The 25081-nt window shown below is 38.3% G+C and overlaps 1 protein-coding gene across 1 annotated transcript in view; it reads right to left on the bottom strand.

Annotated features, from left to right (window-relative positions):
- Positions 1 to 7261: 7261 nt before the first annotated feature.
- SHCBP1L (SHC binding and spindle associated 1 like) overlaps positions 7262 to 25081 on the bottom strand; it is a 54828-nt gene continuing 37008 nt past the window's right edge. The window contains 4 exon segments of the mRNA XM_024238991.3: positions 7262 to 7634; positions 10430 to 10552; positions 11574 to 11824; positions 12872 to 13025. Coding sequence (XP_024094759.2) covers positions 7383 to 7634; positions 10430 to 10552; positions 11574 to 11824; positions 12872 to 13025 — 780 coding nt within the window. The 3' untranslated portion in view covers positions 7262 to 7382.

Genomic DNA, 25081 nt, shown 5'->3' with positions numbered 1-25081 from the left:
TTACTGGCGATGAATTCATATGAGTCTGCAACAACCTCATTTCTTGCCTCCTCAGAGGAAAGAATTTGAGGGGCATAAGGCAGAAGGAGAGACTGAGGCAAGTTTTAGAGCAAGAGCGAAAGTTTTATTAAGAAGTCTTATAACAAGGGCCAGGCCCGGTGGCTCACGCCTGTAATCCCAACACTTTAGGAGGCTCAGGCAGGTAGATCACCTGAGGTCAGGAATTTGAGACCAGCCTGGCCAACATGATGAAACCCCATCTCTACTAAAAATACAACAATTAAGGCCAGGAGTGGTGGCTCATGCCTGTAATCCCAACACTTTGAGAGGCTGAGGTGGGCGGATCACCTGAGGTCAGGAGTTCGAGACCAGCCTGACCAGCATGGAGAAACTCCGTCTCTACTAAAAATACAAAGTTAGCCGGGTGTGGTGGTGCACGCCTGTAATCGCAGCTACTCAGAAAGGCTAAGGCAGGAGAATCGCTTGAACCCGGGAGGCAGAGGTTGCAGTGAGCTGAGATTGTGTCATTGCACTCCAGCCTGGGCAACGAGCAAAACTCCGTCTCAAAAAAAAACAAAAAAAACAAAAAATTAGCCAGACGTGGTGGAGGGCACTTGTAGTCCCAGCTACTCAGGAGGCTGAGGCAGGAGAATCGCTTGAACCCAGGAGGCAGAGATTGCAGAGAGCCGAGATCATGCCATTGCACTCCAGCCTGGGTGACAGAGTGAGACTCTGTCTCCCAAAAAATAAATAAATAAATAAAAGTTTTATAACAGGAATAAAAGGAAGGAAAGTACACTTGGAAGAGGGCCAAGTAGGTGACTCAAGAGGCAAGTGTGCGGCTTGACCTTTTGACTTGGGGTTTTATACATTGGCATACTTCTGGGGTTTTGTGTTACTTCTTCCCGCTTGCCAAACTCCTGAGCTCTTATCAGGAAGCTGCTGATCACCAGTTTCAGGTGTTTTCTATTTATTAGAATAGACTGCCTTTCCTTGGCACTGGCTGTGACCAATTATTAGTTTAGAGAGACAGTTGACCACCTGACCATCACCTGATGGTTGCCTGACACTCCTGGTGTATCGTGGGGGGTGGGGGGAGGGGCGGAGCGCTCTTCTGCCCCACTCATACCCAACTAGCTACCCACTGTAACATTACTTGCATAAAAACAGGCACATAGACTCATGGAACAGAATAGAGAAATTAAAACAGTTGAACTCATGGAGATAAAGTAATGGTTACCAAAGGCTGGCAAGGGTAGTGGTGGTGGTAGGAAAGTGGGGATGATTAATGGGTACACAAATATTGTTAGATTGAATGAATAAGATTTAGAATTTGGTAGCACAACAGGGCAACTACAGGCAACAATAATTTACTGTACATTTAAAGAAAACTAAAAGTGTCCTAGCCAGAGCATCAGACAAGAGAAAGGGCATCTGAGTCGGTAGAGAGGAAGTCAAACTGTCACTGTCAGTGATGTGATCACATACCTAGAAAACCCTAGGTATGCAGTAAGACTCATCCTAAAAGCTCCTAGATCTGAAAAATGAGCTCAGTAAAGTTTCAAGATAGAAAATCAATGTACGCAAATCAGTAGCACTGCTATAAACCGACAACAACTCAGTTGAGACTCAAATCAAGAACTCAATCACTTTTACAACAGCTGCAAAAATAAAATACTTAGGAATATACCTAACCAAGGAGGTGAAAGATCTCTTCAAGGAAGACTACCAAACACTGCTGAAAGAAATCATCGATGACAGAACGAAATGGAAACATATCCCATGCTCATGGATGGGTAGAATTAATATTGTGAAAATGACCATACTGCCAAAAGCAATCTATAGATTTAGTGCAATTCCCATCAAAATACTATCATCATTCTTCACAGAACTAGAAAAAACAATCCTAAAATTCATATGGACCCAAAAAAGAGCCGGCACAGCCAAAGCAAGACTAAGCGAAAAGAACAAATCTAGAGGCATCATATTACCTGACTCAAACTATACTACAAGGCTATAGTTACCAAAACAGCATGGTACTGGTATAAAAAAAGGCATGTAGACCAGTGGAACAGAATACCCAGAAATAAAGCCAAATATTTACAGCCAACTGATCTTTGACAAAGCAAACAGAAACATAAAGTGAGGAAAGGACACTGCATTCAACAAATGGTGCTGGGATAATTGGCAAGCCACATGTAGAAGAATGAAACTGGATCCTCATCTCTCACCTTATATAAAAATCAACTCAAGATGGATCAAAGACTTAAATCTAAGACCTGAGGCCATAAAAATTCTAAAAGATAACATCGGAAAAACTCTTCTAGACATTGGCTTAGGAAAGAGTTCATGACCAAGAACCCAAAAACAAATGCAACAAAAACAAAAATAGATGGGACCTAATTAAACTAAAAAACTTCTGCACAGCAGAAGAAATAATCAGCTTAGTAAACAGACAGTCCACAGAGTGGGAGAAAATATTTGCAAACTATGCATCCAACAAAGGTCTAATATCCAGAACTCAAATCAGCAAGAAAAAAAAAAATCAAAAAGTGGGCTAAGGACATGAATAGACAATTCTCAAAAGAAGTTATACAGGCCGGGTACAGTGGCTCATGCCTGTAATCCCAGCACTTTGGGAGGGTGAGGTGGGTGGATCGCCTGAGGTTAGGAGTTCAAGACCAGCCTGGCCAACATGGTGAAACCCCATCTCTACTAAAAATACAAAAACTAGCTAGGTGTGGTTGTTGTGCATCTATTATCCCAGCTACTCGGGGGACTGAGGCAGGAGAATGGCTTGAACATGGGAGGCGGAGGTTGCAGTGAGCCGAGATCACACCACTGTACTCCAGCCTGGGCAATAGAGTGAGACTCCATCTCAAAAATAAAAACTAATAAAATAATAAAAATTTTAAAATTAAAAAGATATACAAATGGCCAAGAAACATATGAAAAATGCTCAACATCACTAATTATCAGGGAAATGCAAATTAAGACCACAATGAGATACCACCTTACTCCTACATGAATGGCCATAATTTAAAAATCAAAAAACAATAGATATTTGTATGGATGTGGTGAAAAGGGAACACTTTTACACTGCTGGTGGGAATGTAAACTAGTACAACTACTATGGAAAACAGTATAGAGATTTCTTAACTAAAAGTAGATCTACCATTTGATCTAGCAATCCCACTACTGGGTAGCTCCCCAGAGGAAAAGAAATCATTATATGTAAAAGACACTTGCACACGTATGTTTATTGCAGCACAATTCACAACCACAAAAATACAGGACCAGCCTAAATGCCCATCAACCAAGTGGATAAAGAAAATGTAGTATATACATACTATGAAATACTACTCAGCCATAAAAAGGAATGAAATAATTGCATTTGCAGCAACCTGGATGGAATTGGAGACCATTATTCTATGTAAAGTAACTCAGGAATGGAAAAACCAAATATTGTATGTTCTCACTTATAAGTGGGAGCTAAGCTATGAGGACACAAAGGTGTAAGAGTGATATAGTGGACTTTGGGGACTCGGGAGAAGGGTAGGAGGGAGTGAGGGATAAAAGACTACACATTGGATACAATGTACACTGCTCAGGTGTTGGGTGCACCAAAATCTCAGAAACCACAACTAAAGAACTTATTCATGTAACCAAACACCACCTGCTCCCCAAAAACGATTGAAATAAAATTTTTTAAAAAGATAAATAAAAGTGTATAATTGGATTGTTTGTAACAAAAAGAAAGAATAAATGCTTGAGGTGATGTGTGCCCCATTTATTGTGTGTGGTTATTACTCATTGCATGCCTGTATCAAATTATCTCATGTACCTCATAACTATATACACCTACTATGTATACACAAAATTAAAGATTAAAAAAATAAATTTTAAGACATAAAAAAAAGATGTAAAAAGAATCTTTACTTCCTGGGAACTGACTAGAGTTGCCAAATGTCTCAATTGGCCCAGGACTATCTGTTTTCCTAAGACAGAAGAAGCGCTAAAACTGGGAAAGTCCTGGGCAAACTGGGATGAATTGGTCACCCTAGGATTTATCTTAAATGGAAGCACTTTTAGGAATTTTCAAACTTTGAAATTCCATATTTCTTTCATACCTAGAAATAAATTTAAGATAAAGGTAACAAAGCAGTTGGCTATATAATCAAATGTTTAATGTTTCTCATCTTAACAGGCATAACTGTAAAACATTTTTCATGCTAACATGTAAAAATAACCAATAAATACATTATTTTACAGTTTTACATTTTTGTATTAATATACATTATATGTACATTATAATATATCTCTCTATTATATAATAAGTAATCTCACATCTCAAGATTTTTTTTTTTTTTTGAGACAGAGTCTCACTCTGTCACCAGGCTGGAGTGCAATGGCACCATCTCGGCTTACTGCAATCTCTATCTCTCCCAGGTTCAAGCAATTCTCCTGCCTCAGCCTCCCAAGTAGCTGGGATTATAGGCACACGCCACCATACCCAGCTAATTTTTGTATTTTTAATAGAGACGGGGTTTCACCATGTTGGCCAGGATGGTCTCGATCTCCTGACCTGCTGATCTGCCCACCTCAGCCTCCAAAAGTGCTGAGATTACAGGCGTGAGCCACCGCGCCAGGCCAAGAATCTTATTTTTTTTAAATATATGTATTTAAATATACATAATATATAAGAATATATACATATTTAAATATTTAAGAATATGTACATATTTAAATATTTAAGAATAAGTATATATATTACACTATATATTATTTATATATTTAACTATATAGTTTATAGATTATATTATCTAGTATGTAATCATATATAGTTCTTATATATGATTATTAACTTTTAACATATAAAAATATATATTTTAAAAGTTAAGAATCATATATATATAATTATATATATATAATTAAGAATCTTGAGATGTGAGATTACCCTGGATCATCCAGGCAGGGTCAACCTAATCATAAAAGTCCTTAAAAGTGGAAGAGGGAGGTAGAAGAAGGAGTCAGGGAGATGAGACAAAAGAATAGACAAGAGACTCAGAGGAGAGACACTCGATCCACCGTTGCTTTGAAAATGGAGGCCATGAGCCAAGGAATGAAATCAGCCACCAGAAACTCAGCTGTCAACCGTCAAGGAAACAGGGAGCTGAATCCTACAACTACAAGGAACTGAATTCTGTCAACACCCAAATGAACAAGGAGACAGATCCTTCCCTAGAGCATCCAAAAAGGAATGCAGGCCTGTCAACACTTTGATTTTGGCCCAGGGAGACCCATGTCAGATTTTTGACCTACAGAACTGTAAGATTATAAATCTGTGTTAAGCCGCTAAGTTTGTGGTAACTTACTATGACTGCAATGGAAAACTAATACAATATATAAATTCAGTCTTTCATTTATTAAGGTATAGGAGGAAAAGTAGGGATGGAAAGGTAGAAGAGGAAAAAAGTTAATTTTATGAAATATCAAAATTCTTAGAAAATCTTAAAAATGCTTTATGCATGTTTTAGAATCATGAAACGAAAAAACAGCATCACTATATTCTGTAGTTGGCCTGGGAAAAGACAAATAGGTTAGAAACCAGTGGCAGCAACAGAAGGGAGGTAGATGGCCAGAGTAAGAAGTTTATTTACACAAGGCTACTGCTTTTATTGTATACCTTCAAAGATATTAGTTTGCCCATTACCTATTCTTTCTGAAGGCAAAAACTGAGAAAGGTAGGGGAAGAGGATGGAAAAGGAAAATCCCCACCCTTAACACTCACTACATTCATTATAGAAAGATGTTTCTTATTAAGGCCCCCAAGGACAATCCTGGAATTATTTTAACAAGTCTTTGTGTACACAGACTACGTATAATCAAAATCTATGGAACTGCCTATAGGTTTTCTTCTTTTAAAAAAGTGCTGTTGGGCCGGGCGCGGTGGCTCACACCTGTAATCCCAGCACTTTGGGAGGCCGAGACGGGCGGATCACGAGGTCAGGAGATCGAGACCATCCTGGCTAACACGGTGAAACCCAGTCTCTACTAAAAATACAAAAAAAAAAAAAAAAAAAAAAAAATTAGCCGGGTGTGGTGGCAGGCGCCTGTAGTCCCAGCTATTCGGGAGGCTGAGGCAGGAGAATGGCGTGAACCTGGGAGGCGGAGCTTACAGTGAGCTGAGATCGCCCCACTGCACTCCGGGCTGAGTGATAGAGCCAGACTTCATCTCACAAAAAAAAAAAAAAAAAAAAAAAGATCAACTCTCAGCCTCAAGAGATTGTTTATGGCAATTCAGCGTAACCTTTGTTAGGTTACAGATAACATGAAGTAAAAGTCAAAAGTTTTAAGTATTTAAGCCTGAGTGCTTAAATTTCTTTTTATATTCTTAAGTCAACATAAGCTCTGCTTTGGGAAAAGACCATTCGTTGTTTCTTAGAAAATCAACTCTCTATTTTAGAGGCCACATGACCATCCAATGTAAAGATTATATTTCTCATTTGCAGCTAAGTGTAGCCACATAATAACATTCTAGGTAGAAGCATGAAAGTCCAAATAATGTGTGCAGCTTTGAAGAAAGGTTCTTTCCCTTCTGCTTGGCTGAAAACCAGGCATGAAAGCTTGATTACCAATTGCTGTCTTAGATTGTATGGTGATTTTTCATGGAAATCTTACAATCGTGAAACAATGTAGAAGAAACCTGAATTTCTGACAACGCAAAACACCTACCTACCTACATACCTACCTACCAGCCCTATGCTGAGTTCCCACAAGGAACATCTATTAGCCCTCTACTCTGCACTTCTTGACTATGAGAGAGAAATACATTTCTGTATTGTTTACCTCTCTTATTTTGGATTTCCTTGTTTCTTGCTGTTGAATCTATCCTATTTTTTTCTTTTTTTCACTTTTTTCTTCTAAAATGTATGCCTACAAGAATGAGCTTAAAGAACCTATCTTATTTTAATATATGACATATTATCTTATTCTGGTTATTGTGAATTAGTGATAAATTAAATTTTGTCTCTTGTCTACATAGAACACCTAATGCTTTTTATTGGAGGAGTATTAGAAAACAATATTTAAAACCATATTTGTTTCTGGATTAAATAGTGATGACTGTACTGTATACTAAAAATATACTAATATCATTGAATTGTACGCTTTGTAATGTGTGAATTTTATGGCATGTGAATTATATCTTAATAAAGCTGTTATTTTAAAAATATGTAAAATGAATCATTCAGTGAAAGCATTATGATATTTAAATATTTTTTAATTAAGCTTTGAATTGAAACTACCATTTCAGTGGGATATGAGAATCATTTATTAAACAAATTTGTGAAATATAAAACTTTAACATCAATTCAGACACTTTAACTTGTGACTATTCTGATATCCCCCTTGACGTTTGCTTCTATCTTATTATTATTCATTTCCAGATTCAGATTTTGCATTACTTTGAAGAGCATTTTATCATCTTTTTTATCTCCTGAAGAAGCCCTTTTGTTGAGAGCTTCTTCTGCTACGATAAAAAACTGTTCCATTGGTTGAAGAATGCTTACTCCATAGCCTTTGTTGCTATAAATATGATTATTAGTCATCTTCAATTTGGGTGCTGGAAGAACCTATTAAATTATTTGAGGAAATTAGTTTTTCAATGATTTTATTTAAAAAAATGAAGTAATGAACATATAAAAATTAGCTTAGACTTTATTCTTGGATTAACAGACTTTTTAAAACAACCAAGACTCTCAATTTTGAACAAGTGTTAAGTAGTGTTTTCATGACACCAACTAACATAATATTAACTACAAAAAATATTTAATAAGAATTTTTTTTTTTTTGAGATGGAGTCTTGCTTTGTTGCCCAGGCTGGAGTGCAATGACACAGTCTTGGCTCACTACAACCTCCGCCTCCCGGTTCAAGTGATTCTCCTGCCTCAGCCACTCAAGTAGCTGGGACTACAGGCGCGTGCCATCACACCCGGCTAATTTTTATATTTTTAGTAGAGACAGGGTTTCAATATTTTGGCCAGGCTGGTCTCAAGCTCCTGACCTCGTGATCCACCCGCCTTGGCTTCCCAAAGAGCTGGAATTACACACGTGAGCCACCGCACCCAGCCAATAACAAAATATTAAATGAGCCAGGTGCGGTGGCTCATGCCCTGTAATCCCAGCTCTTAAGAAGGCAGAGGCAGAAGGATAGCTTGAGCCCAGGAGTTCAAGACCTGCCTGGGCAATATAGCAAGACCCTATTCTCCACAAAAAGAAAAAGAAAAAAAAAGTGTAAGAAAATATTAAATGAAGTTTTCAATTTACTTTTATCAGTTATTGATAAAAACAACTAATTCTGTATGGGGACACAACCCATGAAGCCGATCTCTTATAACATAATAAACATGAAAATAAGTAATTTCAAATAATATGTGATTTGGAGAAAATAAGGTAATGTGATAGCATGACTGGCTGGGGAGAGGTCACCACTTGAGTGTTCTTTACATTAAAGGCTTCTTTGAAGAGGGACAACCACATTCAGATACTAATAAGATCTATAGAAAGAGTGTTTCAGGTCAGGCATGGTGGCTCACACCTGTAATCCCAGCACTTTGGGAGGTAGAGGCGGGTGGATCACCTGAGGTTGGTAGTTCGAGACCAGCCTGACCAACATGGAGAAACCCCATCTCTACTAAAAATACAAAATTAGTTGGGCGTGGTGGCACATGCCTGTAATCCCAGCTACCTAGAAGGCTGAGGCAGGAAAATCGCTTGAACCTGGGAGGCAGACACTGCGGTGAGCTGAGATCGTGCCATTGCACTCCAGCCTGGGCAACAACAGCGAAACTCCATCTCAACAAAGAAAAAAAAGAGTGCTTCAGGTGAAGGTAACAGCCAGAACAAGTTTAATAATTTCTGGGAAAACAAACAAAGCCAGTGTGGCTCGAATATAATGTATAAGAGGAAGATTGGAAGGAGATTAAGCTGGAGAAAGCAGGGGCCAGATCTTGTCAGATTTTATAAAACATGTTTATCAAATTTTAATGTATGTATATATCATCTGGGGAGCTTGTTAAAGACCACATTTTGTTTAATAGGTCTGGCGTGAGGCTCAAAATTCTCCACTTCTAACAAACTACCAGGTGATGCCAATGCTGCTGGTCCATGGCTCACACTTTGAGTATCAGGAATATGATTCTTAAAGTGTGAGTTAAACCAGCAGTATCAGCATCACCTAGGAAATTACTAAAACAAATTCTCAGGCTTTACCCTAGACCTACTGAATCAGAAAGCAGAGTAGGCCTCTGCAAGAATGATTCTGATGCATGCTAACATTCAAGGACCACTGAAAAATTGAAAAATATTTAAGAACAGAAAAAATGTTTTAAGATAAATCAAAGATTTTAAAACTGCTCCCATTTACCATTTGTACCTTCTTTTCTTTTCTTTTATCTTTTTTTTTTTTTTTTTTTTTGAGACGGAGTCTCAATCTGTCACCCAGGCTGGAGTGCAGTGGTGCACTGCAACCTCCGCCTCTTGAGTTCAAGTGATTCTCCTGCCTCAGCCTACTGAATAGCTGGGACTACAGGCATATGCCACCACGGTTGGCTAATTTTTTTTGTATTTTTAGTAGAGATGGGGTTTCACCATGTTAGCCAGGATGGTCTCGATCTCTTGACCTCGTGATCTGCGCACCTTGGCCTCTCAAAGTGCTGGGATTACAGGTGTGAGCCACCGTGCCTGGCCTTGTACCTTATTTTCAACCAATTATCTGACTTAGTGTCCAGAATCATACAGAGAGTGGGAGGCTACTAGTAATATATAATTCCTGCCCTTAGATAATTTATAATCTATTTGAGGAGACAAAATGTACATTCATAAAACAAACAGAATGTTCTAGAAAAAACTTCATTAACATAAAAGTTCATTAACTACACAAGCCTAGAGAGGGACTTAGAAAGACAAGATTTATAGAAGCAGAAAGGATGGAAGACATTTCACCTAGAAATTATTGCTATTAATGTTTTAATTGATTAGCTTAAATCACTTAACACAACTTTGAAAGTAAGACTTCAAATGCTTCTTAATATATTATTATTCTTAATTTGCTTTACTTTGTAATTTGAAATACCAAAATGTATTACAGATCTGATCAAAGAAAATTCTAAAATGTCTTTAAGAGAAAAATCTATCCCATTTCTCATATTCAAGGTTATTTGCAAAGAGTTTAAGTACAAATTATTAAATTATAAGGCTAAACTTATTTCCTAGCAGCCATCATTTAATCATATCTTATTACTTGTACTATTCTTTTCCAAATCAGTGATAATATTTAGACTGCCTTTTAAGACTAAAACTAATATTTTAGTACTTATAATTACTTACAATTCTTATAACAATGCTACATCAAGAAATAAGAGAATACCTTCATATTAACTCCACCTAAGGTGCTTTTTGAACTGTCACTGGTTCTGAGGTTATTACAGTGATGAATTTCATTTCTTTCCAAAATAGCTATGCTTCCAGGATACAGTTCAACACCAGCACCCTGTAAATTAAAAGCAAATAAAACTATCTACAAAATATATACACAAACCTCTCACCAAAATCTTCTTTAGACTTGAAAATTGTAATTCTGTATTACCAATATAAACATTGAGTTACATGAAAATACATGATCATGCATGCAACTGTTAATTGTAAAGATAATATTTAAAAATATTGAAAATTTAAATATCTGTTAAAGAATCATTAGACTTAGAAGGTTGAGGTCATATAATCCATTATCTTACTCTTCCACCCAAATGATTCTCTAGAAAGGAGTCCACTCTTTAAGCAATTGTTTCAATAGTTATAAAAATTTATATCTACTGTAAATCCCACTTAATGCCACTAAAGTATATTTCCTCATTTTAGTGGAAATTTTAAAAATTCTTTAAAAAGATGCTCTTATTTTTCTACTTCCTTTAATCCTTTTTCTCATTCAGTTCTCCAGTCCTTCAATGATCTTTGTGATTGTTATCTAAAGACTCAAGCTCTTAATTTTTAATTATTTATTGATTTATTGTTAAAGACAAAGTCTTTCTGTGTTGCCCAGGCTGGTCTCAAACTTCAGCTCAAGTGATCCTCCCGTCTCAGCTCCTAAAGTGCTGGGATTACAGGAGTGAACCACTGTGCCTGGCCTCAAGTTTTTTATGTCCTGATTATTCAGAAGCTGTTAGAACTAATCACAACACCTAACAGCAACATCTGATAACTTACATGTCTTATTTCTTTAAACTGTCAAATGACTGACTCATGATTTATGTTATAGCCACTCTTTTCCAGATTTTAAAAAGTCACCCGTATAAAACAAAGCTAAATATTCTTTACTTTGGACCTAGCATTTCATTTTTCCTAAATGTACTATGACACTCTAGTACTCATTTTGTAGATGTCTACCAGTTACTAAGTTTAATTAGAATTCCGCTAAAAGATGAAGAAATTGCTACCCTTTATTTGTATATTAAGATCACTCAAAGCTGTTATCTATAGTCATATAAGGCCATACTTTTTAAAGAATGAAATACCTGGGCACCAGTTATTTCACTGTCTGTAATTGTCAAAGCAGCTCCAGTAAGAACACACACTCCTGTTCCTTCACATTTTAATATGCAGTTTTCTAGAGTCATGTGACCAGACTCCACCACCACAATACCATCAACCGTCCCTTGTTGTATCAAAGATAGATGCATTAGTTTCACATTGTCAGCTTTGGACACCACAAAACTGTCACGAGAAGGTTCAGAAGTAATCATAATTTCCTCTCTCTTTCCAACTCCTGATTCATAGGGATAAAAATACATTAAATCAGTAATCTCCCATTTTAAGGCCCTTTATTGTCATTCAACAATACTGCTGTTACTAAAGTTTTTCCCTGTGTGCGTGTGTGGGTGTGCGCGCACATGCGCATTTTTAGAGATGGGTCTCGCTATGTTGCCCAGGCTAGTCTCGAACTCCTGGGCTCAAGTGATCCTCCTCCCCCACCTCCTGAGTAAGTTGGGACTACAGGTGCATAGCACAGTGCCCAGCTTCACATATTTTTAACAAATAATATATAGTACCTACATAACTATAGTGTAATCTTTTTCTTTTTCTTTTTTTTTTTGAGACAGTCTTGCTCTTTCACCCAGGCTGGAGTGCAGTGGCTTGACCATGGCTTACTGCAACCTGGGCTCAAGTGATTGTCCCACCTCAGCCTCCCAAGTAACTGGGACTACAGGTGTGTGCCACCACATCCAGCTAACTTTTGAATTTTTTGTAGAGATGGGGTTTCACTATGTTGCCCAGACTGGTCTCAAACTCCGGGACTCTAGCAATCCACCTGCCTCAGCCTTCCAAAGTGCTGGGATTACAGGCGTGAGGCACCATGTCCAGCTTTTGTTGTTGTTGTTGTTGTTGGTTAGACAATGAGAATACTCTTACTTCAACATCAAAAAGAGAGAAAGTTTCTAAATACGTTCAGGACCTAAAAGAAATTTAGTAAATTCTGCTTTTCTACTTCTGTTTTGGAGAGTTAGCATGTGATATTAGCCTTTTTGAGAAAATGATGAGCATATTTTAATATAGCTTTACATCTGGGTTTTCCTTAGTAAAGTGATGTGAAAAGCAGTAAAGATAGATAAGAAAAAAGTGCTTTGGGTAAAAAATATTAATGGAGCTAATAGAAAATATAAAGAACACGTCTTAATTATAAAATGAATATAAAGGATTTTTGTAAAACATAAATTCTATTGTAATTTCCAATAATTCCATTAAGCATGTTTAGAATACACAATTTGTCCAGTATACATTGCTGTAAAAAAACTACAAAGGATGCCCTGCTAACCCTTTATAATGATGTCATCTGTCAACAAAGCAAGATTTGCAGCTTGATATTCTCCTGGAAAAATTATTACTGTATCTCCACTATAACAATTATCCAAAGCCAAATCCAAATCATCATGCTGTTGGAGAAGTGTGTCTGAAGATAAATCCTTTATCTAAAAAGAAATAAAACACTTGCACTTTCAATAATAGGTTAAACTGAAACATGTCATTTTAATCAGTTACTTACTGGACAAGTGCTTTTCCCAAAAGACTTATCATTTATTAAAGACTAGCATTTATTAAATGCTCAAAGTATCAGTTCATCGATTAATGTTGAAATAAAATTTTTCTTTACAATCGTTCATCATTTTATAACTATTAAATACTGGGTATTAGCTATGTGCCATATTTTGAACTTTACATATTACCTCCTTAAGTCTTGCAACAGTTCCTTGACATATTATTATTATTATTTTGAGACGGAGTTTCACTCTGTCGTCCAGGCTGGAGGGCAATGGTGCAATCTCGGCTCACTGCAACCCCTGCCTCCCGGGTTCAAGCGATTCTCCTGCCTCAGCCTCCTGAGTAGCTGGGATTACAGGCGCACACCACCACGTCTGGCTAATTTTTTGTATTTTTAGTAGAGATGGAGTTTCTCCATGTTGGCCAGGCTGCTCTTAAACTCCTGACCTCAGGTAATCTGCCCACCTCGGCCTCCCAAACTGCTGGGATTACAGGCATAAGCCACCGCGCCCGGCAACATAAGTATTATTACCCCTGCTATAACGTTAAGGAAATTGAAGCTTGGCAAGATTAAATGAACCGTCAAAATTAGTAGTGAAGCTAAGCTTTAGATACAGTTCAATATGACACCAGATCTCATGCTCTTCCCTGTGTATCATTTTGTTTTCTTTAACTCAAAATGACCCTCCAATTTTAGTAAATGAACAAAATTCTTTTTTTTTTTTTTTTTTCGAGTTCGAATTTCACTCTTGTCACCCAGGCTGGTGTGCAATGGAACGATCTCGGCTCACTGCAACCTCTGCCTCCCGGGTTCAACCAATTCTCCCAACTCAGCCTCCCCAGTAGTTGGGATTACAGGTGTCTGCCACCACACCCAACTAACTTTTGTATTTTTAGTAGAGACAGGGTTTCGCCGTGTTAGCCAGGTTGGTCTCGAACTCCTGACCTCAGGTGATCCACCTGCCTTGGCCTCCCAAAGTGCATGAGCCACCGTGCCCGGCCCCCAAATAAACAAAATTATACATATCAAAGATTCTAAAATATGCACTGGGAGTAGAAAAGAGGAGATAACTTCGTTATTAGTGTCGTAAAGACTGAAGGGCTTTATTTATTTATTTTGAGACAGGGTCTCATTCTGTCGCCCAGGCTGGAATGCAGTGGCACGATCATGGCTCACTGCAGCCTAAACCTCCCAGGCTCAAGTGATCCTTCCACCTCAGCCTCCTGAGTAGCTGGGACTACAGGCACACATTGCCATGCCTGGGTAATTTTTGTATTTTTTGTAGAGGTGGAGTTTCTCTATATTGCCCAGGCTGGTCTCAAACTCCTGAGCTCAAGTGATCACCCACCTCAGCCTCCCAGAGTGCTGGGATTACAGGTAGGAGCCACCATGCCCAGCAGTGTGAAGGACTTTTAATATAAAATATAAATCCAGGCTGGGCACAGTGACTCACACCTGTAATCCCAGCACTATGGGAGGCCAAGGTGGGTGGATCACTTGAGGTCAGGAGTTCGAGACCAGCCTGACCAACATGGTGAAACCCCGTCTCTACTAAAAATACAAAAATTAGCCAGGCATGGTGGCACATGCCTGTAATCCCAGCTACTCAGGAGGTGGAGGCAGGAGAATCGCTTGAACCCGGGAGGCGGAGTTTGCAGTAAGCAGAGATGGTGCCATTGCACTCCAGCCTGGGCAACAAAAGCAAAACTGTCTCAAAAAAAAAAAAAAAAAAAAGTAAATAAATAAATAATAAATCCAAATATAAAATTTGGAAATATATTCTGAAAAAATGCCTATCATTCTTTGATCCCAATGAGAATGGCATTATCATGCATGTATCTTTCTTCTTCTTCTTCTTCTTCTTCGTATTATTATTATTATTTTGAGATGGAGTCTTGCTCTGTTGCCCAGGTTGGAGTGCAGTGGCACAGTCTTGGCTCACTGCAACCTCCCGGGTTCAAGTGATTCTCCTGCCTCAGCCTCCCGAGTAGCTGGGACTATAGGTGTGTGCCAGCACACCTGGCTAATTTTTGTATTTTTAGTGGAGACGGGGTTTCACTATGTTGGCCAGGCTGGTCTCGAACTCCTGACCTCAAGTGATCTGCCCGCCTTGGTCTCCCAAAGTGCTGGGATTACAGGCGTGAGCCACTGCACCCAGCCTTTTTTTATTATAAAAGTGATACCTGTTATAAAAACATGGAAAAGAAAGCATAACAAAAATTGAAAAATTAACTTGTAAATTCTTAACTAAAGAAAACCTTCATTTATATAGATATTTCCTTCTAGTATATTTCCCATGCATATATTCATTTATTCATATGCCAATCAATCATACCATACATTGTATATACTTTTGAATTCTGATTTTGTCATTATATCACCTTCCCCATGTCTTTAAATAATTTTTCAAAGCCTATTTTTTTAATGATTAAAGTTTCAACTTATTTTAGATACGGGGGTACATGTGCAGGGTTTACTATGTTCGTTTATTGCATGCAGGTATTGAGCATAGTACCCAATAGGTAGTTTTTCAACAGACATCCCCTCCCTTCTTCCTCCTGCACCAGTAGTTAGCAGTGTCTATTGTTCTCATGTTTGTGTCCATGTGTGCTCAGTGTTTAGCTCCTGCTTGTAAGTGAGAACATGCGGTATTTGGTTTTCTGATCCTGCATTAATTCACTTAGGATAATGGCCTTCAGGTGCATCCACGCCACTGCAAAGGACATGATTTCATTCTTTTTATGGCTGCATAGTATTCCATGGTGTGTATGTACCACATTTACATTATTCAATCCACCATCAATGGGCACCTAGGTTGATTCCCTGTCTTTGCTATTATGAATAGCACATCAAAGCCTAACTTTTAACAATTACATACTAATGTATCAAACAGATATATTACAACTTATGTTATGAATTTCTCACTCTTATTTTAGATGGTTTATGAGTTTTCAACATTATGAAAATACTATAACAGATGATTATGTATATCTCTAGTTATTTCTTTAGGAAACATTACTAGACAGGAAATTGCTGAATCAAAAGGTATAAACATTTTAAGACTCTTGGATATACTTTGCCAAATTCCTCTCCAGAAAAGCTTAATCAATTAAAATTGGGTTAAGAATGCTCGTTTTGTTATAAACAAAACAACATGAGATTTTTAAAAAATTTGTACAATATTTGCCATTTTAATGGACAAAACTCCGCCTCACCTCATTTTCATTTCCATTTATTTGATAAGTGAGATTGAACACTTTTTCCAGGTATATGTAAAATTCCTATAAACCTTACTAAATCAGCAACCTACAAATTCATTTGTGCAGGTATTACATACATTGGAAGCAGATAGCACAAGACTACCTCTGTAAATAAATAATTTGTAAGAACTATGAAACCCTCCTCATTTATATTTTTTTTATTCACTGAAATAAGAAACACAGGAGAGAGAAAAAAGTGTGATAGAGGAAGACAATGAGTTTAATTTTGGTGCCAATAAATTTGAAATGCCAGTGGAGTCACTAGAAAGAGGTATCCAGCAGACTACGGATATAAGGGTCTAGAATATAGGACCTGACTAGACATAAGGTCATAGAATTATTTACTTATATGATAATTTGAGCACAGGAATGGATGAAATTAGCTACAAGAATGTGTAAAGAGGGAAAGATAGCAACCTAGAACAGAACACTGAGGAATATTTAACAAACTGGCGGAAACACAAGATCTTACAAAGAATATTGAGAAGTAGGCAAAGAGGTGGTAAGAAAATCAGGAGAATAGGATGTCATGGAAGGAGGAAGTACAGTTGACCCTTGAACAACATGGGTTTGACCTGCATAGACCCACTTATACACAGATTTTTTCAACCAAACACGGATCAAAATACAGTATTTGCAGGATGAAAATCTGAGTATATGGAGAGCAGACTTTGAATTTTGTATATATGGGTTTTGCAGGGCTGACAGCAGGACTTGAGTACACACGGATTTGGATACATGCCAAGTGTCCTTGGACTAATCTCTGTGTATACCGAGGGACAAATGTAGTTGGTAGTGTCAAATGCTGCTCAAAGATTAACAAGATGGTAATCTCTGAGTTGTACCTACGGCAATTGGCCAGAGGGAGATTCTACATGACCACAACAGCATTTTCAGTGATATTCCGGAGACAGAAGCCGGATCACAGTGAGTAGAGGAATAAATATGAAGAAGTGGAAATAAATGCAGACAAATATTTCAAGTAGTTTTTCTCTGCAAGGTAAGAAACAGATGTGGTGTTTAGGGTAGATATTGTTTTGCTATTTATTTATTTATTTTTTTTTTTGAGACGGAGTCTCGCTCTGTTACCCAGGCTGGAGTGCAATGGCACGATCTTGGCTCACTGCAACTTCCACCTCCTGGGTTCAAGTGATTCTCCTGCCTCAACCTCCCTGAGTAGCTGGGATTACAGGCACCCACCACAACGCCTGGCTAATTTTTGTATTTTTAGTAGAGACGGGGTTTCACCATGTTGGTCAGGCTGGTCTCAAACTCCTGACTTCGTGATCCGCCCGCCTTGGCCTCCCAAAGTGCTGGGATTACAGGTGTGAGCCACCGCGCCCGGCCTTGTTTTGCTATTTAAAATAGAACAGAATTGAACATATCTCACTGTATTCAGGAAGGAGAGAGTAGAGAGGAGAGGTTAAAGACACAAGGAAGAGATGACAGCACAGAAATGGTGAAGTAATGGCTCTTCCACTGAAGCAAACATTAAGTTGGCAAAAACTATGGAATCAACTTTTGGGAGCTCTAGAACCTAAATCAAACACAGCAACAAAGGAAATGCTTAATGAAGTGGCTGCTAAAATTCAGTAAACAAGTGTGGCATTTTTTTTGCTTACCCACCTACCATCCCCCAATCCCCTGCTCTGCAGCAGCAATGGAAATGGCAGCCCACATTCCTGGTGTAGCTTACTGGTGCCAGCAGGACACCAGGTGGTAGGGTGCAATATAGGCTTTGTTCTCAAAATACTATGGTTGTAAATTCTGACCTATCTGGTAGTTCTCTGATAGACTGGCAAAGAAAGATGATATTTTTTTCACCCCTCAGGCTGGAGTGGCTTTCCCTTTGCCCCATAGATGCCTAGCGCAAAGAACACAGAAAGAGACAAGCAAAATTCCTCAAAGGAGGGGCTGAGGAGAAAGATTTTTGGAGGAATAAGGGCTTGAAAGGAATCAGGGCTTCCCATACACCAGGAAATCAGTAGTGAAATGCACATGCACTGCAGGGCTAGACGTATGCTCAGAAGATACCCAAGAAGAACCTAGGCTTGCACCTTTGGCTGCTCTTTGGGCCTTGTGCAAACAGGAAGCAAAAGCTAATACAAAGTTTTAGGCAGCCTGGCTTAGCTTTGAAGGAGTGTCTCAGCTCAGAGACAATCTGCAAACACTGGGAGAGTTTTTGTTTCTGTTTTTTTCTAGTTATTTATCCATTTTTTGTTGTTGTGTTTTTTTTTTTTTTTGAGATGGATCCAAGCTCTGTCGCCCAGGCTGGAGTGCAGTGGGACAATCTTGGCTCACTGCAACCTCTTCCTCCCGGGTTCAAGCGATTCTCCTGCCTCAGCCTCCCAACTAGCTGGGATTACGGGTGTGCACCACTATGCCCAGCTAATTTCTGTATTTTTAGTAGAGGTGGGGTTTCACCATGTTGGCCAGGCTGGTCTCAAACTCTTGGCCTCAAGTGATCTGCCTGCCTCAGCCTCCTGAAGTGCTGGCGTTACAGATGTAAGCCACTGCACCTGGCCTTGTTTTTTCTTTTTAGCTGAGCCATTTAAGGAAATCTCTGTTAGATCACTCACTATCTACTGAGATAACACAACAAAGACTTCAAGTGCCACACAGAAAACGAATACAGCCTTTGCAAATTAGTTTAGAAAAGTCATTAAACAAACATACAGCTGCAGTCTTCAACAACTGAAACAAACCCTGGGGAGGGGTAGAATCCAATTTCCAGAGTTACCATATTATAATATCCAAAATGTCCAGTTTTCAACAAAAAAATTGCAAGGCATACAAAAAAAATAAGATACCATGACCCATTCACAGGAAAAATAAATTGACAGAAACTATCCCTGAGGAAGCCCAGATAAGACTTTGGACTTACTAGACAAAGACTTTAACTCAACTATTTTAAATGTGCACAAAGAGCTAAAGGAAACAATAAAGAACTAGAAGCAACCAGGAGAACAATGTCTGAACAAATAAAGAATATCAATAAAAATATAAACAAAATAGAAATTCTGTAGTTGAAAAGTGTGATAGCTGAAGTGAAAAATTCACTAGAGGGGTTCAACAGCAGATTTGAGCAAGCAGAAAAAATAATCAGCAATCTTGATGAAAGCACAATAGAAATTATCCAGCCTGAGGACCAGAAAGAAAAGAACTATAGAAAAAAATGAACAGCATCAAAGGGACCAGTGGGATATTATGAAGCATATAAATATACTTATTAGGAAGTGTCAGAAGAAGAGGAAAGAGAGAAAAGGGTGTGTTGTTACTTTGTATATATATATGGGTTTTCATTCACAGCTCCTGACTCATAACTTCCACAGTCCTTATTACAGTTTTTTGTTATAATGTTGGGTGCTTTAGGCCTCATGAGCAGCCCTCAGGAAACAGAATCTCTCTAACCTTCTCTTGCTCTCCTTTCACCTGCCCCAGGGCAGGACTCTAATATTCCTGTGCTTTTCTGATTGTGGGTCATAAGACCCTCATTCTAAACCAGGTTCCGCCAGGCACGGCTGCTCGTGCCTGTACTCCCAGCTCTTAGGGAGGCAGAGGTGGGAGCATAGCTTGAGCCCAGGAGTTTGAGACCTGCCTGGGCAATACAGCAAGACCCTGTTATCCACAAAAAAGAAAAAAAGAGACAAAACTAAATAAATAAACTAGGTTCCATCCCATAACATGAGTCCAATCACGTTTTAACACAGTTGTCCAAAGAAACCCAAGAGGACTGGGTTCAGAGAGCCTTCAAAAAGCTGACCTCATAACATTTCCTGGAGGATGACATACCTGGAGGAGGGCATGGGAGCTCTGTGTACCTTTCCCTGATACCTTCCCCTACACATCTTTTCATCTGTATCCTTTGTAATATCGATTTTTATTCTTTTTGAGACACAGTCTCACTCTGTCACCCAGGCTGGAGTGCAGTGGTGCAATCTTGGTTCATTGCAACCTCTGCCTTCTGGGTTCAAGTGATTCTCCTGCCTCAGCCTCCCAAGTAGCTGAGATTACAGGTGTGCACCACCACACCCAGCTAAGTTTTGTATTTTTAGTAGAGACGGGTTTTCACCATGTTGGCCAGGCTGGTCTCAAACTCCTGACCTCAAGTGATCCACCTGCCCCAGCCTCCCAAAGTGCTGGGATTACAGGCATGAGCCACTGTGCTTGACTGTAATATCCTTTATAATAAACTGGTAAACATAAGCCAGGCACGGTGGCTCACGCCTGTAATCCCAGCACTTTGGGAGGCTGAGGCAGGTGGATCACAAGGTCAGGAGTTCAAGACCAGACTGACCAATATGGTGAAACCCCTTCTCTACTAAAAATACAAAAATTAGCTGGGTGTGGTGGTGTGCACCTGTAATCCCAGCTACTCAGGAGGCTAAGGCAGGAGAATTGCTTGAACCCAGGAGGTGGAGGTTACAGTGAGCCGAGATCGCGCCACTGCACTCCAGCCTGGGTGACATAGCAAGACTCCATCTCAAAAAATTAATTAATTAATTAAATTAACTGATAAACATAAATGTTTCTCTGAGTTCTGTGAGCTGCTCTAGTAAATTAATTAAACCCAAAAAAGGAGTTGTGAGAACCCCAACTTGAAGCCAGTCAGTCAGAAGTTCTGGAGGCCTAGACTTGTGACTGGTATCTGAGGGAGAGGGGCAGTTTTGGAGGCTGAGTCTCCAACCTGTAGAATGTGACACTATCTACTGGTAGATATGCTGAAATAGAATTGTAGGACACCCAGTCGGGGTCTGCTGGAGAACTGATTGATTACTTGCTGGTGGGGGGAAAGCCCCACAAATTTTGGGGTCACAGAAGTTTTCTGTGTTGATAATTCTTGTTTTGTTGTGAAAACAGAGGGAAAATATGGTTTGAGTGTTTTCCTAACAAAGGCAGAAAAAATACTTGAAAACATAATGGCCAAAAACTTCCCAAATTTCATTAAAGACATGAATCTACATATCCAAGAAGTGTAATGGACTTTAAGTAAGATAAACACAAAGAAACACACATTAACATATATTATAATCAAACAATTAAAATCCAAAGATAGGCAGGGCATGGTGGCTCACACCTGTAATACCAGCACTTTGGGAGGCCAAGGCAGCCAATCACCTGAGGTCAGGAGTTCCAGACCAGCTTGGCCAACATGGCGAAACCCCATCTCTACTAAAAATACAAAAATTAACCAGATGTGGTGCCACATGCCTGTGATACCAGCTACTGGGGAGGCTGAAGTAGGAGAATTGCTTGAACCAGGGAGGCAGAGGTTGCAGTGAGCCGAGATTATGCCATTGCACTCCACCTGGGCAACAAGAGCAAAGCTCCATCTCAAAAAATAATAATGATAAAAAACAATCCAAAGATAAAGAGAGAATCTTACAAGCAGCAAGAGAGAAGCAATGCATTAAGTATAAGAGATCTTTAATAAGATTAAGGCTGCTTTCTCATCAGAAACCATGGAAGCCAGAAAGCAGTGGGATTTAAAAGTGCTAAAAGATAAACAACCAAAAATTCTATATCTAGAAAAAATACCTTTTCAAAATGAAGAAGAAATTGACATTTCTAGATAAACAAAAGTTGGGCCTATCCTAAAAGAAATGCTAAAGGAGTCCTTCAGACTGAAATGAAATAGACAACAGAAGTAACTCAAAGCCATATAAAGAAATAAAAAAATTCCAGTAAAGGTAAAATCAAGGGTAAATATAAAGGCAGTATTACTGTATTTTTGGTTTGTGACTCCTCTTTTTGTTTCCTATATAATTTAAGATACCGATGCCTAAAACAATCCTTGTAAATCCATGCTAATGGGGAAACAATGTATAAAGATGTAATTTGTAACAATAACAACATAAAGGGACGATGGAGCTGTATGCTATTAAAGCAAAGTTGGCGTCAATTCAAACTCAATCGTTATAAATGTAGGATGTGAATTATAATTCCCTTGATAATCACCAAGAATATAACTAAAAAATACACACAAAAGGAAATGTGGAGTAAATCAAAATGGTACACTAAAAAAAAAAATCATAAAACACAAAAGAAGATGGTACTGAAAGCACTGCATAACAAAATAAGATATTACTTGTAGGAAAAACAGTAGCCAATGGCAGAAGTAAGTCCTTACTTATCAGTAATCATTTTAAATGTAAATGGATTAAGATCACCAATTAAAAAAGACAGGTAGAAAGGATAAAGAAAAATAATCCAACTATATGATGTTACAAGAATCTCATTTCAGGCCGGGTGTGGTGGCTCATGCCTGCAATCCCAACCGTTTCGGAGGGTGAGGTGGGCGGATCATGAGGTCAGGAGTTTGAGACCAGCCTGGCCAACATGGTGAAACCCCATCTTTACTAAAAATACAAAAATTAGCCAGGCATGGTGGTGCATAATCCCAGCTACTCAGGAGGCTGAGGCAGGAGAATCACTTGAACCTGGGAGGCAGAGGTTGCAGTGAGCTGAGATCGCACCATTGCACTCCAGTCTGGGCAACAGAGGCAGACTCTGTCTCAAAAAAAAAAAAAAAAGAATCTCACTTTAGATTCAAAGACACAAGTAGGTTAATAGTGAAAGAATAAAAAGATATTCTGTACAAACAGTAATTGAAAAAGAGCTGGGGTGGCTATACTAACATTAGATAAAATAGACTTTAATAACACAATTGTTGCTAGAGACAAAGAAAGGTATTATATATTAACAAAAGAGTTAATTCATCAAGAAGATGTACCAATAAGCATATGCAAACCAAACAACAAGGTCTCAAAATGTATGAAGTAAAACATTCACAGAATTGAAGGAAGAAATAGTTTTATAATAGTAGTTGAAGATTTCTAAACCACTTTCAAAAATAACTAGAACATCTAGACAGAGGACCAATATGGAAATAGAGGACTTGAACAACAGTATAATCCAACTAGACCTAACATACATATATAGACTGCCCCCCAAGTCCAACACAAAAGGATATGCATTCTTCTGGAATGCATATGGAACATTCTCCAAGATATACCATCTATTAGGCCACAAAACAAGTCTCAATAAATACATCTTCTCTGACCACAATGGAATTAAAGTAGAAGTCAATTATGGAAAGAAAACTGAAAAATTTAGACATATGTGAAAATTAAACAACGTATTCTTTTTTTTTTTTTTTTTTTTTTTGCGACGGAGTCTCGCTCTGTCTCCCAGGCTGGAGTGCAGTGGCGTGATCTCGGCTCACTGCAAGCTCCACCTCCCAGGTTCATGCCATTCTCCTGCCTCAGCCTCCCGAGTAGCTGGGACCACAGGCGCCCGCCATCACGCCCGGCTAATTTTTTGTATTTTTAGTAGAGACGGGGTTTCACCGTGTTAGCCAGGATGGTCTCGATCTCCTGACCTTGTGATCCGCCCCTCTCGGCCTCCCAAAGTGCTGGGATTACAGGCATGAGCCACCACGCCCGGCCTGACAACATATTCTTAAATAACAAATGGCTCAAAGATGAAACACAAGGAAAATTTGAAGATACTTTGAGATAAATGAAAATGAAAACACAATATACCAAAATTTATAGGATGCAGGAAAAGCAGAGCTCAGAGAGAAATTTATAGCAGTAAATGCCTACATTAAAAAAGACAGATCTCAAATCAGCAATCTAATTTTACAACTTAAGAAACTAGAAAAAGAGCAAATTAAACCCAAAGCCAACAGTAAAAGGAAACGATACAGATTAGAGTTCAATGAAATAGAGAATAGGAAAAATAAAAACAAAATAAAAAATTAATTATTTGAAAAGATCAACAAAATTGACAAAAGTTTAGCTAGACTAAGAGAAAGAGAAGGCACAAATAACTAAAATCAGATATGAAGGTAGATACATTACTACTGACCTTGAAGAAATAAAAATTATTTATAATCATATTCTATGATTATACTATCATTATATGTACACCTATGAACAATTGTACACCAACAAATGCACTGATTTCATATCAACAAAAATTAAGTATACAAATTCCTAGAAACACAGAGTTTACCAAAACTGGCTCTAGAAGAAATATAAAATCTGAACAGACCTATAACAGTAAAGAGATTAAAAAATCAGTAAGCAAAAATCTCCCAACAAAGAAAAGTCCAAGATCAGATAGCTTCATTGATAAATCTACCAAACATTTCAAAAATTAACACCATGAACACTAAATAATAACTGATGAATGCAAAGAGGAAAACAACAGACACTGGTGTCTACTTGAAGGTAGAGGATGGGAGGAGAGACAGGAGCAGAAAAGATAACTATTGGGTACTGACTGGTCTTAACACCTGGGTGATGAAATAATATGTATAACAAACCCCCATGACACGAGTTTACCTATGTAACAAATCTTCACATGTACCCCCAAACCTAAAATAAAAGTTAAAAAAAAAGAATTAACACCAATCTTTCCCAAATTCCTCCAAAATCTGTGAGAACACTTCCTAATTCTCAGGCCAGCATTATCTGATAACAAAGCTAGACAAAAATACCAGAAGAAAAGAAAACTATAGAGCAATATTCCTTTTGAATATAAATGCAAAAATCCTCAATAAATCCTAGCAAACTGAACTCAACAACATATTTAAAAGGTTATACACGATGATGAAGTGAGATTTATTCCAAGAATGCAAGCGTGATTTAATATAAAAAATCAATCATAACACACCACATTCATAGAATGAAGGGGAAAAATAAATTACACAATAATA

Source organism: Pongo abelii, chromosome 1, assembly GCF_028885655.2.
Source record: "Pongo abelii isolate AG06213 chromosome 1, NHGRI_mPonAbe1-v2.0_pri, whole genome shotgun sequence".
Classification (NCBI taxonomy): Eukaryota; Metazoa; Chordata; class Mammalia; order Primates; family Hominidae; genus Pongo; species Pongo abelii.
Note: the sequence above shows the minus strand (reverse complement) of the source record. Positions and strands in the feature narration are given on the sequence as shown.